The sequence below is a fragment of the Oncorhynchus mykiss genome, chromosome 2, assembly GCF_013265735.2.
Source record: "Oncorhynchus mykiss isolate Arlee chromosome 2, USDA_OmykA_1.1, whole genome shotgun sequence".
NCBI lineage: Eukaryota > Metazoa > Chordata > Actinopteri > Salmoniformes > Salmonidae > Oncorhynchus > Oncorhynchus mykiss.
In genome coordinates, this window is record NC_048566.1 from 38,786,754 (window position 1) to 38,803,215 (window position 16,462).

The window sequence follows — 16,462 nt, forward strand, 5'->3', positions numbered from 1 at the left end:
ATGGAGATGGCTGTTAAAACCACATACAAATAAAACCATCCTTTTCAACACACTTGCATCTCAATAGGACCCCTGGAGATCTTGTTAATAAGTTCATTGATGACTCCATTCCCTCCAACCCTGGTGTTGATGAGGATGACAATGATGTGATCCATTCAACCAACTTTGTTAACCACTTCTCGTGTAAGAGCTAAGGAAAATCTTGGAAAATAAACAAATAACTCTACCATAGATAGAGAGATATGTGCTAATATTTTAATATTGGTAAATTATTTTTTCTGGTAGGTTCCTCCATTTTATTTTGATTCATGACATTATGTTTGTTTATAAAATGGCATTTTACAGGTCAATCATCCTTTAAATATTTAGGCTTAAGTCATCAGAGTACCCCTGAAGATTTGGTTCAGTTTGTTGCATAATCAATTGTTGATGAGGATGTCAATTATGTGGTCATCTGCTTGGGAGAGTTATGGACCAACCTCCTTCCTGGACATGTCTCAGGACAGCTTATCCAATAGAGAGAGACCAGTCCTCTCAGTCAGAAGACCTTGACTACCTAATAGGTATGAGTTCCATCTCTGTCTAGTATGGTAGTTGATCTAATTTGCTGAATTTGACATTGAATTGCTTCATTTCGGGTGTTGTTCCACTCTCTTTACCATCAGACACTCTGTCCCTGTTGATCCACAGACCCACCCTGCTTCTGGAGACCCAGGAGGGGCTAAAGGAGCTCCAAAGTAGCTCAAACCAGTACTCGGGTAAGATCTTACTCTACCATGCTGCTTAGTCTGCTAAACTTTGATTATTGGTCAATTCATTTTTCTGGTAAGTTACCCGATCCACTCTTTACGAGCAACATTTTTTTCCTCTTGATCTACAGATTGGGGCTTGCCTCATTCAAATGCCTGGAGCCAATCGTTTTAGTCTGGTTATGATTACTATGACAACCCTGGCTACCTGTCAGTTACGAGTTCTACCTCTGTCTAGTGTGCTAGTTTGCCTAATTTGCTTGATTTTGCATTGGATTGGTTTGTTTGAGTAATGTTCCACTCTATTACCATCTGCCACATTGTCTGTGTTGATCCACAAAGCCACCCTGTGTCAGGACTCCTGACTCCAGCGGAGCAAGGAACCCTGAAGCCCCTGGGAGTCTCTTATCGCTTAACCAGAGGGTTTGAACTCCCCAGACAGTCTCCGTTGCTTTTTTTACTCCTGAGGATGATGTGTTGTACATGTGAACAATCACCAGGTTCTTCCTTCGAGACATTCCCTGCCGCTCTGCAACTCATGTTGACGATGAAGAGGTTATGTACATTACAACAACCACCAGATCCGTCCTAGATGCCCAGGATATTTTCCGATAATCTGGCTTCACCCACAGCAAGCAGTCTGAGAAAGCCACCTCAAATGCATGCTTCTACTATTACTAAGGAGGAACTACGGAATATGTGGATCTCAGATACACGTAAGGGGTCTTAAGATGTAGTGTAGAATGATTAGGTTTATTATTATTGTGTCTTGCATCTTCAGGATGCCCAGCCCACATATGCTTATAAGACTCTGCAGTAGAAAATAAAATCATATATGCACACAATAGGCCACATGCTGTCCATTCACATATAGTACTTTGTTTGCAGATCCTTACATTTGTATACTGCTTTGTTTTCTTTGTTTTCATCATCTATCACTTTGTCCCTCTTAATCCTCAGCCCAGGACTTCAGAAGGGCTTTGCCTCTCCAGTTGAGATCTCTGTATTCTTACAAGAGACTGAGGGTTGAGTCTCAGTCCAACAATAGGAAGAGGTGCCACTGCCTGGGGTGTGACGCAGAGGACTGCCCTGCCAGCAAAAGAGCCAGGAATGAATCTCCAATTGGCTCTCATGGGGCCATGAGGCACATTAATAGAACACAAAATAGGCACCAAAATAGAGCTGTGCCACAGTACAACAAGACAATCATAATAAAATATTGTGACATTTTGTTCCTTAGATTTCTTCCTGAGAAATGTCATCCAATACAATAACTACAACACTTCAATCCAATGCAGTATTATCTTAATAAAAAGGTCCAGGGCCTATGTTTTTTCCTATTAAACTACAAAAGGTATTGGTGGCTAGACATGGCTACACAATACTGTCCCAATTATATAATTATATAATAATGTAAAGTTTGAACCTTTCTTATATGTCGGGGGCTAGGGTCAGTCTGTTATATTTTGAGTATTTATCCTGTATTATCCAGTGTACTGTGTGAATTTAACTATGCTCCCTCTAATTCTCTCTCACTCCCTCTCCTCCCGGAGGACTTGAGCCCTGGGACCATGCCTCAGGACTTTCTCTCTCTACCGCACCTGAAGTCTCTAACTCTGAACGCTCAGCTATGAAAAGCCAATTGGTATTTACTCCTGAGGTGCTGACCTGTTGCACCCTCTACAACCACTGTGATTATTATTATTTGACCCTGCTGGTCATCTATGAATGTTTGAACATCTTGGCCATGTCCTGTTATAATCTCCACTGGCACAGCCAGAAGAGGACTGGCCACCCCTCATAGCCTGGTTCCTCTCTAGTTTTCTTCCTAGATTCCTGCCTTTCTATGGAGTTTTTCCAAGCCACTGTGCTTCTACATCTGTATTGCTTGCTCTTTGGGGTTTTAGGCTGGGTTTCTGTATAGCATTTTGAAACATCGGCTGATGTAAAAAAGGGCTTTATAAATATATTTGATTGATTGAAACAGTGAGTAATCCAATTAATATTTCCTCGAACGACAGCCAAAACATGACGTCACTCTTAGTCGCTGAAATCTCTGCGTGGCAGGTCCACAAGTATCTAAGGGAAAGGGAATAAGGACATCTAGAAGAATACGGAATCATGTCGGGAACACGGCAATACAGTTTTACGCACTGTGAAAGCAAAAATGAATTCGGTTTTGTTGTTTTGTGTTCTCGATAAGTAGGTGGTCTAGCCCAACTTCGTAAGAGAGAAACGATTGGCCTGTATCTATTCTCGCTTCAATCTGTATTTTGAGGGCGTGAGAGAGTTCGCACGAAAGTAACGGTTTTAAGTAATGGATCAATCCTTCGTAATTCAAGAGATTTTGGCAGAAGGCGAAAATTGCGTCATAGTATCCTTTATACCATGCACTAAATTTTTTTTGTATCACTCGGATGTTTCGAGTGCGTTATCTAAAGGCTGATGTTTGATTTCCTTTGGAAGAAGAACTCAATGTTTCATTCCGAAGTAGCCTACGGGCAGTTCACCCAAGGCGAGGCCGTGGAGTTTGTTTGTCAAGGCCTAATAGGCTATACGTGTGTGTATCTGAATGTAGTGATATTTTATATATTTCATTCAATAGTACAATTATTTGGATTTAATAGGCTTTGAGTGTAAAGAACCAGAATGAATGCAAGTTGCTCAATGAGGATTGGTGCTGCTTTTCGACCGTAACACAAGGGCTACACTAGTATACGCCCTTATGCTATACAATGGACATTGTGTTTAAATAACTAGGGCTAACAGTGAAAATGTGTGAAGAGCAGAATCAACAACCTCTGCATAAGAAGGTGTGAAAGTTCACAGTTAGCCAGTGTTATGTACATGACAACTGAAAAGTACCAGTGGCCTGGCTTCGGACCCAAGTGAGAGCAGGTCCGCTGAAGCCATGGCCAATGAGACACGGGTGCCCGGGCTGCGTAGATGGAAACATAAAAGTTTGATCCTTTTGGATGATGCACTGGTGTGACATGTAGAGGCTACTGTCCAATTTTTTTGCAATATGATAGGCCCTCCACTGGGTGGCAATCTTATACAAGCTACTCAAATCAAATCGTATTTGTCATATGCGCCCAATACAACAGGTGTAGTAGACCTTACCGTGAATACAAGCCCATAACAATAGCCTACTGTAGGACAGCATATTTCCCAGACATTAGATTTTTTTTTAGAGCAATGACTATGCCTCTGCTCTTTGAAGATACTTGATGCTTAATGTTTTTCCCAATGTATAAAAAGAGTATTTAATTTTTATATCAACAATTGTGTAGGCCTATTTTCAAATGTAACATTGTGAAAACATCTTTGCAATTCCCTTAACTAGATTGTTGTAAACATGCTGTTCAATGTCTTGTCTTGGTGGACAATGTCATTGAAAGCAGACTATTGGGTTTGGTGGAGCGTACCAAGGAACATGCGTGAGTTGAAATTGGTGCTATTCCACCAGATTTATGAAATATAAATGTTCTGAAAAAATGTGTTACACCTGCCCATAGTAATGTTCTACCTTTGTTTCCTATAGGCTGTTTGTTTTTACCCATAGAAGAATGGCGATAACTGGTGAAGATGTCACATTGTATGACATTTTTCCCATCTCTAATGACTTTGCAGTTGTGGAAGGTATGCAATAGTTAATTAATTGGTTTTAACTTGATTATTATAATATGCACAATGGAGGTGGAGGTGTGGGCCTTATAATGCATTGTAATAGCATGTTATTCTTTCCTCAGTGTCCTCGGCAGATGAGCTTTCTTTTGTGGGTGAGTTTTCTTTTTTCTCTGGGTCAATTTCCCCCTGGTATGTTCATAGGGCCAAGTTATTAAATGTCTATCACGTGATATTTCTATAGGTGCAGACACTAGAGTGAGGCTGAACTTCCAGGATGGGGATCTGGAGGTGAGGCTCCCCTTTGGCTCCCACTCTCGCCTTTTCCTCAGTGAGGTCAACAAAGCCTGGAGCGGTAAGGCATGGCCTACTTTTCCATAAAATGATCACAAGTGTTGTATCCAAATACTTTCTCCTGAAGTGTACACCTGGTCGCTACTTACCCCAAATCTATAAGCATTGGATCGGTGGAGGCATGGCAAGAGGGGGTTTCCACCATATTTTGTAAACCATTCATTTCCTTTCAAATCAGTGAGGGGAAGTGAAAAAGTGCACACTTTAGAAGGAAGGATAAAGAATTGGGACATAACCAAGTATAGGGTCATGCACACCATTACAAAATAATTTGAATTGACAAAACAAAAATCTGATTATTGGACAAGCCCAGGTAGTTCCTCCCGGTTTAAGTGTTTTCCTCTGATGGGGGCCTGATGACCACGACCCTGGTTTACTTGTTTATGTTGCAATAATCAAATCGGGCCAGTGATTTGAGATGTGTGCTCATTTCTGTATGACTTATCATTTAATATATGCCATTTAATATATTATAATTTCAGTTCAGTTGCAAGTGAACTGCTCTAAGATAATGGATTAGGGGTTTTATTCTCAATTTTAGTAATTTGGTAGATGGTGGTTCACATAAAACACTTTTTCCCCCAGTAAGTTAATTTCATGTCATGAATTACTAAGAGGAGTAAGATATAATAATAATCACTGGGGGTTGTCTTGTTAGTTTGCCTAAGATGACTAATAAACTACTGAAAGACAGAAGGGCTTTTTCACACATAGAATAACTGTACAATCTCCAGGGTTGGGGATTATTGGATTACATGTTTGAAAAACTAGATGATTACCTCAAGGATGACTTTTAAATTTAGAAAGGATGTTTTCAAAAGAACATCTTTGACACTTCTCTGTTTTCTCATCGACATTCAAATCAGCAATGACAAAAAAAGTTTGTTCCACCAGAGCAAGTCTGACCACAAGTCAGAGACCACTATGATGACACACCAAATGTGTTTGTTGGAGTGTGGGAAAAGAGCAGGAATAGGCTTTTGTAGGCTACAGACTTAAAGGGGCAATCTGTAGTTGCTACATCCATTCTTGGACCTATAAATTATATATATATATGCATATATATATATATATATCCATTGATTCTTGAAGAATGTAACTTATAAATGCCTCGAGAGCTTAGTTCAACTATCATACTCCTTGAGAACCCAAAATATATGTATGCCTGTTATTCTCCAATGTTTGTAAACATTGCAAATGTAAACAAACACTGTATAGCCTAATAACATGGTTAAAACAATCATTTGGATGTCATGATTGGTCAGTCCTTGCATCCATAACTCTTGTCTATTAATCTGAGAGTGGTTACATTTCTCCAGGCCCATCCCTCAGCTTTTTTACCAAAACATCTGTGGATTTGCCCTGAAACCGCTGCATATTCTCAAGATATCAAAGTGTCACCAACAAAAGGGTAAACAATAGGCCTATAGCAAATGCAGCATATGGCATTCATTTTTCACATGTACTGTAAATAGCACTTTTCAGTAGTGCTCAAAGCATGCCATTCCATGAGCACATCATTTATTTTTCAACTCGAATCAATGAGCCCAATCAGTCCTCCATGACAACAAAATCATAAACAGAGTAGGGCTGGCTAATAAGTCCTTAATTTTGGGGTTATGCTCAGGTAAAATCATTTTACTAATCTATACTTACATATTTCCAAGTCCTATTCTTGAAGATCGAGGGGAATAACATTTATTGGAATGATTGATATTCTGATAGACTATGGTTTTTAATGTAAATATATAATCATATTATATGTAGTAGAAAGCGATGGATTAGAAGAAGCCTACCCAACCCATAAAGGAAAGTTAAACATCCATATATTTTTTGTTTTTTTATTTCACCTTTATTTAACCAGGTAGGCCAGTTGAGAACAAGTTCTCATTTACAACTGCAACCTGGCCAAGATAAAGCAAAGCAGTGCGACACAACAACACAGAGTTACACATGGAATAAACAAACATACAGTCAATAACATATGGCCAGCTATGTAAACTTTAACATTGATTTATTCTGTGATTGATGGCGTTCAATTAGTAACATACATTTTTGTCTTCTTCTAATGCCTCTTAAGGAGAAACTAATCTAAAAGTAACGGAATGTAATCAGATTACATTACTGAGTTTGGGTAATCCAAAAGTTGCATTACTGATGATCATTTTGGAAGGGTAACTAGTAACTGTAACGGATGAAATTTAGAAAGTAACCTACCCAACCTTGACAATCACATATTTTTTAGCCGTAAGTCTATTGTGTTCTGTATGTACTTGTTGCTACTCAGAAAAATGGCAGATGGTTCAGAAAATGTTCAGTTGACAACAATAGGCTTAATTCAAGTTGGCAAAAGTACAAGTGATGTAATAGATGAGCAAAGACACAGTAGCTACTCACCACAAGTTACACAAAACTCTAAAAAGAGGGGAACCAGTTGTCACTTATAAGACAACAGCCAAATATGATGCATAGTTGAGAGGAAGAGAGAGAGAGAGAGAGAGAGAGAGAGAGAGAGAGAGAGAGAGAGAGAGAGAGAGAGAGAGCGATGGCATCAGAGAAAGAGAGAGAGTGAAAGAAAGAAAAGAGACTGGGGAGGTGCAGAGTTTTAGTGCTGTGTGCTCTTCCTGAATAGTTTATGTCTGTTGCTTAACTAAGCATTTGTAACTATGTAAGTGTAGGATAAATATAATATTTCCTTCCATCTGAATTATATACACTGCTCAAAAAAATAAAGGGAACACTAAAATAACACATCCTAGATCTGAATGAATTAAATATTCTTATTAAATACTTTTTTCTTTACAAAGTTGAATGTGATGACAACAAAATCACACAAAAAATATCAATGGAAATCAAATGTATCAACCTATGGAGGTCTGGATTTGGAGTCACACTCAAAATTAAAGTGGAAAACCACACTACAGGCTGATCCTCCTGATGGGGTGGCGGACGGTCTCCTGAGGGATCTACTCCCAGACCTGGACTAAAGCATCCGCCAACTCCTGGACAGTCTGTTGGTGGATGGAGCGAGACATAATGTCCCAGATGTGCGCAATTGGATTCAGGTCTGGGGAATGGGTAGGCCAGTCCATAGCCTCAATGCCTTCCTCTTGCAGGAACTGCTGACACACTCCAGTCACATGAGGTCTAGCATTGTCTTGCATTAGGAGGAACCCAGGGCCAACCGCACCAGCATATGGTCTCACAAGGGGTCTGAGGATCTCATCTCGGTACCTAATGGCAGTCAGGCTACCTCTGGCGAGCACATGGAGGGCTGTGCAGCCCCCCAAAGAAATGCCACCCCACACCATGACTGACCCACCGCCAAACCGGTCATGCTGGAGGATGTTGCAGGCAGCAGAACGTTCTCCACGGCGTCTCCAGACTCTGTCACGTCTGTCACGTGCTCAGTGTGAACCTGCTTTCATCTGGGAAGAGCATAGGGCGCCAGTGGCGAATTTGCCAATCTTGGTGTTCTCTGGCAAATGCCAAACGTCCTGCACGGTGTTGGGCTGTAAGCACAACCCCCACCTGTGGACGTTGGGCCCTCATACACCCTCATGGAGTCTGTTTCTGACCGTTTGAGCAGACACATGCACATTTGTGGCCTGCTGGAGGTCATTTTGCAGGGCTCTGGCAGTGCTCCTCCTGCTCCTCCTTGCACAAAGGCGGAGGTAGCGGTCCTGCTGCTGGGTTGTTGCCCTCCTACGGCCTCCTCCAGGTCTCCTGATGTACTGGCCTGTCTCCTGGTAGCGCCTCCATGCTCTGGACACTACGCTGACAGACACAGCAAACCTTCTTGTCACAGCTCGCATTGATGTGTCATCCTGGATGAGCTGCACTACCTGAGCCACTTGTGTGGGTTTTAGACTCCGTCTCATGCTACCACTAGAGTGAAAGCACCGCCAGCCAGGAAGCATAGGAACTGAGAAGTGGTCTGTGGTCAACCACCTACAGAACCACTCCTTTATTGGGGGTGTCTTACTAATTGCCTATAATTTCCACCTGTTGTCTATTCCATTTGCACAACAGCATGTGAAATTTATTGTCAATCAGTGTTGCTTCCTAAGTGGACAGTTTGATTTCACAGAAGTGTGATTGACTTGGAGTTACATTGTGTTGTTTAAGTGTTTTTGAGCAGTGTATTTGAATTCGTCTTTTACATGTTTTTTTCCTGTTTATCTCAATCGGATGAGCCACTGGATTCGTTGAGACACAGAGTCTCCTTTGCTATGTATGTGTCATTTTTGGCATTAGCTCACTACTTTACACAATGGAGCTCTTAAATTTAAGATGGATGACTAAAGTTATTTTTTTAAAGGGCCACACTCATTTTTACTCTGTGAGAGGAAACAGTGATGGAAAGGTTTGGTAACTTGGCAGGTTTTGTTGTGAACAGGAAGAATGTGAGAAACTCACAAGGTAAGCAGAAAAGGGACATCTTTGTACGAGCGTGTGGTCTTATTGAAAGTAAAATACCAGAATGAGTGATTTTGGTGCGGTAATATTCTCAAGGCAGCGCAAATGTATGTGTACTAGGAAGTGTGTGTTTGTGTGTGTGTGTGAACCATGTGAAAGAGGGGACATAACTGAATACCCTTTTCAGCCACACAGTAACAAAATATTTTGATTCAACATACGAGGCAACTAGCTTGTGAGAATGTGAAGTAACCTGCCTCTGAATCCCTTTCTACTTTTAGTACTTATTTGAATGAAGCAAATGCTGTGAGTCATTTTCAGTTCACTGTATTACTGATGATTATCCTCATTGTGTGTTCTGTGAATCACTGCTGAGGATCTCTTGGAATTGTTTCCTTGTCATTGATGCTCCTCCAGCTTTTCCACTTCCGTGGAGGATTGGGGCAACAAATATAAACCATTTGAATAACAAATAGGCTACAATTGTGTTTATAGCCTACAATTGTGTGTTTATAGCCTACAATTGAAATGGCATATTTTGGGATTTGTGTAAGTGCCTTTTTCATGCTTCCCTTTTTCCTCCTTCAGATGTTTGCAAGTCTCCCAAGGAAGCACCGAAGTTTGAGTGGCTCCACAAGTACCGCAAAGCCTCCAAAGGCCAAGGTGGTGTCAAACAGACCCTTGCACCTTTGGGAACGACACACACCAAGATCAGCCAGCATAAGGAAACAGGTAAGCCAATAGCCCTCTTCGTGTCCCTCTCAGTCAGTACCCTCCCTGAACGTCTACCCTTATCACACAGAGCCCATTGTGTGGTAATATCTAGCAAGTATGTGTAGCTGACAGCTGAGTTAAATTACAGGCCTACACTAAGAAAGCACATGATTGATAATTAACCATGATTCTTGAATCATGATAACTGTATCTGATCCAAAGTCTCGGAGGTGCCCTCCAAAGTGACGTCACAAAGCTATGTCATTCCTTATGGTTTTGTGACATGTCTCTTGTTGATGTTAGTTGGTCTTGTTAAACTTTGGGGAAAGTATTGGCTTTAACTCTAGAATTACTATTTCACAATGGATCTATCTTCACACTGTGAGCAAACTATCGCACATGTGTGCCTGTCAGTGTCAGCCACTGTCAAAGGAAGCTATTTGCTCTGGCACTCCGATTGATAAGCGCCCTAACCTGTACATCTAGATGCTATTTGCAATGTTGATTTGTTGTTGTTGTTGTTGTTGTTGTTGTATCTTCTTAGATTTTCTCCTGCCACTGAAATATACGTTTCATTATTTCATGCAATTTCTTTATGTGTGTACAATGCATATCATTTCACATTAGTTAAAAAATTGGTTGACATGGAAATAATTGTAAGACTACATTTGGCCGACATAAACGCGTCATAGTTGTGTAAACATTTGTACTGAATCTTTTTTTTTAAATTTGCCACTTGCCAGAGACCGCCCAGTGTTTTTTTGGTTGATTAGTTTGGTCTGTGACACCGTCGTCACTTGCGCAAGTGCGCGTGAAAAAAAATGAATCAACATTCCTTGCACGAACAGAACAGGTCCTTGGACATTGCACTGCACATCATGCGTGGAAGCACTCCTTGGAAATGTCTGGAGTGAATAAAGAAACTGGTAGGGGGAAATGTTTATGATTTTCTGTTGTATTTAGATTGTCTATTTGCTAGCGCAGTCTGAAACGCAAGTAACTTTTTTTCTGTGCAGCAGTGCTTGTTCACATTAGCTATCTTTGATAAGAATATAACTTCTGCTAGCTTTTTTTGTGCTAGCTCTACTTTCTGCTTGCTAGCTAAATATGCACCGATTAACGTTACTTGTCCTCCCTTGATTCAAGCTAAAACGTTGACAAAATGATATGTAGCTAGCCAGCTTATTAGTTGAAGTAGCTAGCTAGAGTAACGTTATATAGTTAAGTGGCTTTCTTTATTGGATGTTTTGAGCAGAGTTATGGTTTGGAACGAGCGCGCTAGTTCGGTAATTAGCTAGCTATCCATATATAGCATGTCAATATTATGGTTTGTTAAGGTTCGCCATCTATATTTGTAAGATAGCTAAGATAGGCCATATTCTATAGGTTTGCGACATTTCATCAGTCATTGTGGCCTGATTTGGGTTTGGTAATGCACCATGAAAACCTGACGTTCAGCAGCTTTGGATTTTCACTGTTTTAGCTATCTCAGTATCTGTCAACTGAAGGTGTAAAGCTGGACAGGCAATTAATAGCTACTCATTTCAATTGGAAATGGTTGGACGCTGTAGTTTGATTGTCTTGGATTCTCTTTATTTTTGTATCTTGGAAAGTGTCCATATTAGTAGATTGCAGATAAGAACATATTTATCTGCCCATTTTATTACTCCTAGATACAAATGGTTATTTTATGCAATGCTGAACTTTGTGATGAGCACTGACTTTTGTGCACCCACACTGTAGAATGCTGCAGCTAAGTGGTTGACTCACACTTTTCTTTATTGAACCAAGACAGGGCAGCCTTTTAATGTTTCTATTTTTAGACTAATTCGTGATGATCGCAATACTAACTTTGCCTTTACAGTGGATTGTTTGTTGGTGTAGCGTTTAACAGGTTTAACAAGCCTTACCATGACCACAGATTAATGTAAAAATCCTGCTAATAAGACACTTTATAGGCTAGCTTATCTTCTGTTCTCTGTGGACAGAAGCAGGGTAAAATGCAGTAAATCATACTTCTGAAATAGGCCTACTGAAAACCAATGTAGGCCTAGATATTTACTTTAAATATTAGGTCAGGGACTGGGAAGCTCCGTTGAGGTCTTGTGGTGTATTATTTAGGACTTAGGTGAAATGCAGTAAGTCATCCTTTGGAAATAGCTGAGATCCAATGAAGTCCTAGGTCTAGATGTTGACTTTCAACATGAGCCTGGCTCTAGGGAGTTGGGAACAAGGGATCTTGTGTGTTGAAGCTTACTCCTCCATTTTGGCCTCTCACAGCTCTCTGGGAGATTCCATCTGATCTCACGTTTGTTTCCATTTCCTGTGTTCCAATAGCACGCGCACACATATACACACACACACACACACACACACAGTACAAATGGACCACAGCCCCACTACATTGTAATTGATACTGTCATTTTGTTGACTCAAAATAGCACTCTGGTTCTCCAATACCCATGTTTTGTACACCAGTATGCCTAAAGCCAGCATTCAATAGCCTAGACTTCTCCCTCTTGGTTAGCCTTTGAAACAATATATTCCATTCTTAATGCAGTCTTTATCAGGAATTGTATCTGTGGTGAACTATTAGACTTTCTTTTGGGTAGCTGTAGCCTCTGATTATAAGTGATTCCATTGCACTACAGAAATTTGAGTTCTTCCTCTGGTATTGTTTTGCAACCACTTTCCATAAACAATAGATAAAGCTAACATTTACCTTGACTGCCTTGAGAGTGTATAGTATGCAAGGAATTACCCCGAGATGGTAAGAACTTGTGTGTGACGTGATTAGAAGTACATGCTGACCAGACTGGACACGTCACGTGTGCGAGCTTTGCAAAATAAATGTAGAAATCCATGTTATTCAATTATTGCACCCACACTGCTTGCGCGCGCCAACAAGCGTCTGTGTTGCCAAGGGCTAAAATAGAAGTCCTTTCAATTTCTGACACAGATCGCGCTGCAAGTCCTGCCTCTCCCATCTCCTGATTGGTTTATAAAAGCAGGTACCCTCATGCCATCTCCTCATTGGTTATACCCACGTGGGTGATTTAAAGACTAACTGTGTTGCCGGTCAGTGTAGTAATACTATGAAAGTTGAGATGCCAATCACCATATCAGTTCAAAGATGTAAAAGCCTGGAAGGAGGAGAGATGACTAGAAACTATTCGGTTGACTGTTTTGTGTGTGGATTAATTGTCGGAGTAGAGGACCTTGTGCATTTCAGGTAAAATAATAACCTAATGTTTATATCCCAGGACAAATTAGCTAGCAACAGACAGCAATAGGACAAATTAGCAAGCATGTGCAAGCTAGCTAGCTAAATTGCCATACATGTTTAATGCTTTTTGACCTGTCCCCAAATTAATGTAATTGGTTCAGACTTTGTTTTGATATTTTAACCTGCATGTCGTGATCGCGTTTGTTGTAGGGGAACAAAATGCATTTATGCACGATGGCACACGTGCACAGCAGGTTTGGGTTCCGTGGTAGGCTTTGCTAAAGGATGAGCCTATGTTTACGTTGTATTAGCCTATGTTAACTTCCAGCTGTTTTTCTCCCAAGTCCTGTCCAATTGCAGTAAGCTATTGGTTCCTGAAGTTATCCTTGCCTAGTTCACGAAGCAACTCAATACATCTTGTGCTTAGCCTGGGGTGTAATCATTGGTCCAAACTAGAGGTTGACCGATTAATTGGAATGGCCGATTTAATTAGGGCCAATTTCAAGTTTTCATAACAATTGGAAATCTATTTTTGGGCACCGATTTAAAAAAAATATATATATATTTTTATACCTTTATTTAACTAGGTAAGTCAGTTAAGAACACATTATTATTTTCAATGACAGCCTAGGAACGGTGGGTTAACTGCCATGTTCAGGGGCAGAATGACAGATTTTCACCTTGTCAGCTCGGGGGATCCAATCTTGCAACCTATCAGTTAACTAGTCCAACGCTCTAACCACCTGCCTCTCATTGCACCCCACATGGAGCCTGCCTGTTACGCGAATGCAGTAGAAGCCAAGGTAAGTTGCTATCTATCATTAAACTTATCTTATAAAAAAACAATCAATCAGTCAATCATAATCACTAGTTATAACTACACATGTTTGATATTACTAGTTTATCTAGCATGTCCTGCGTTGGATATAATCGATGCAATGCTGGGGGATTATTTAACAAAAGCGCATTTGCGAAGAAAACACAATCGTTGGACGACTGTACCTAACCATAAACACCAATGCCTTTCTTAAAATCAATACACAAAAGTATATATTTTTAAACCTGCATATTTAGCTAAAATAAATCCAGGTTAGCAGGCAATATTAACCAGGTGAAATTGTCATTTCTCTTGCGTTCATTGCACGCAGAGTCAGGGTATATGCAACAGTTTTGGCAGCCTGGCTCATTGCGAACTAATTTGCCTGAATTTTACATAATTATGACATAACATTGAAGGTTGTGCAATGTAACAAGAATATTTAGACTCAGGGATGCCACCCGTTAGATAAAATACAGAACGGTTCCGTATTTCACTGAAATAATAAACGTTTTGTTTTTTAAATGATAGTGTCCGGATTCGACCATATTAATGACCAAAGGCTCGTATTTCTGTGTGTTATTATGTTATAATTAAGTCTATGATTTGATAGAGCAGTCTGACTGAGCGATGGTAGGCAGCAGCAGGCTCGTAAGCATTCATTCAAACAGCACTTTTGTGCGTTTTGCCAGCAGCTCTTCGCAAGCACAGCACTGTTTATGACTTCAAGCCTATCAGCCTAATGGCTGGTGTAACCGATGTAAAATGGCTAGCTAGTTAGCTGGGTGTGCTCTAATAGCGTTTCAAACATCACTCACTCTGAGACTTGGAGTAGTTATTCCCCTTGCTCTGCAAGGGCTGTGGCTTTTGTGGAGCGATGGGTAACGCTGCTTCAAGTGTGGCTGTTGTCGATGTGTTCCTGGTTCGAGCCCAGGTAGGGGCGAGGAGAGGGACGGAAGCTATACTGTTACACTGGCAATACTATAGTGCCTATAAGAACATCCAATAGTCAAAGGTATATGAAATACAAATGGTATAGAGAAAAATAGTCCTATAAATACTATATTAACTACAACCTAAAACCTCTTACCTTGGAATTTTGAAGTCTCATGTTAAAAGGAACCACCAACTTTCATATGTTGTCAAGTTCTGAGCAAGGTACTTCATTAAACGTTAGCTTTTTTACATGGCACATATTGCACTTTTACTTCTCCAACACTTTGTTTTTGCATTATTTAAACCAAATTGAACACGTTTCATTTATTTGAGGCTAAATGGATTTTTGTTGATGTATTATATTAAGTTAAAATAAGTGTTCATTCAGTATTGTTGTAATTGTCATTATTACAAAAGAAACATCAGCTTTTTTTGGTCCTCCAATAATCGGTATCGGCGTAGAAAAATCATAATCGGTCGACCTCTAGTCCAAACCGTAGCAAACAATTGCAAAATGGAAAACATTTATCAACAAATGAGTTTCTATTGGATACATTCAGGTATGTCTCCCCGTTTTCATTGTTTGCTTCAGTTTCGTTCCTAGTGAATACACCCCTGGTCCCAGATCGGTTTTTGCTATCTTGTCCTCATACTGGACAACAAATCTCAAACGCTTGTAGGCCGAGGCCTATTGCATGAAAACATGTTGGCTAATTTCTTGCACAGCTGCTTGTATTGAGTTGATTCTCTTAAACAGAATGCAATAAACGATGAACTCGCAATCAGATACTGCTACAGTATATGGTGGTTAAACAAAAACAAAACGATACACCCTCTAAAGCAATTTCCTCTATTACACTTGCCATGTTCTTAGAGTTTGTTCTTCCAAACAGTAGGAGACAGTGGCCATATTGTCTTAGACTCAGGCTTTGACTCTTCCATTGATTTGAACAACTTAAAATGCAATGTATTGTCTAGGGTATCTTGCAATAGAGAGTTGATGTCATTTGAGATTAACCTGGATAAATAAAGGTTATGCCTGAACAACAATATACATGTAACAATTTCAAAGATTTGACTGTGTTACAGTTCATATAAGGAAATCAGTCAATTGAAATAAATTAATTAGGCCCTAGTCTATGGATTTCACATGACTAGTAATACAGATATGCATCTGTTGGTCACATATTCCTTTTTTTTTTAAAAAGTCAGGATCTGGTGTGACAACCAATTGCCTCATGCAGTGCTACATCTCCTTCGCATAGAGTTGATCAGGCTGTTGATTGTGGCCTGTAGAATGTTGTCCCACTCCTCTTGAATGGCTGTGCGAAGTTGGTGGATATTGGCGGAAACTGGAACAAACTGTCGTACAGCGTGTTCCACATAATCAATGGGTGACATGTCTAAGTATGCAGGCCATGGAAGAACTGGGACATTTTCAGCTTCCAGGAATTGTGTACAGATCCTTGCGACTTGGGGCCATGCATTATCATGCTGAAACATGAGGTGATGGCGGCGGATTAATGGCTCGACAATGGGCCTCAGAGCCTCGTCGTGGTAGCACTGTGCATTTAAATTGCCATTGACAAAATGTAGTTGTTTGTTTTCCGTAGCTTATGC

General features: G+C 40.3%; 1 protein-coding gene across 4 annotated transcripts in view; it reads left to right on the forward strand.

The window, feature by feature from the left end:
* Window positions 1-2,782: 2,782 nt before the first annotated feature.
* Window positions 2,783-16,462, forward strand: part of LOC110489163 (type II inositol 1,4,5-trisphosphate 5-phosphatase) — a 33,906-nt gene continuing 20,226 nt past the window's right edge. Inside the window, exons 1-6 of one of the 4 annotated variants that reach the window (XM_036947868.1) lie at window positions 2,783-3,123; window positions 4,110-4,189; window positions 4,294-4,391; window positions 4,502-4,531; window positions 4,621-4,731; window positions 9,738-9,881. In XM_036947868.1, the coding sequence (XP_036803763.1) occupies window positions 3,067-3,123; window positions 4,110-4,189; window positions 4,294-4,391; window positions 4,502-4,531; window positions 4,621-4,731; window positions 9,738-9,881 (520 nt within the window). In that variant the 5' untranslated portion in view covers window positions 2,783-3,066. Of the gene's footprint in view, window positions 3,124-4,109; window positions 4,190-4,293; window positions 4,392-4,501; window positions 4,532-4,620; window positions 4,732-9,737; window positions 9,882-10,639; window positions 10,790-13,856; window positions 13,893-16,462 lie in introns of those variants that run through there. The other 3 variants (XM_021561777.2, XM_036947869.1, XM_021561784.2) reach the window with 3 other exon arrangements.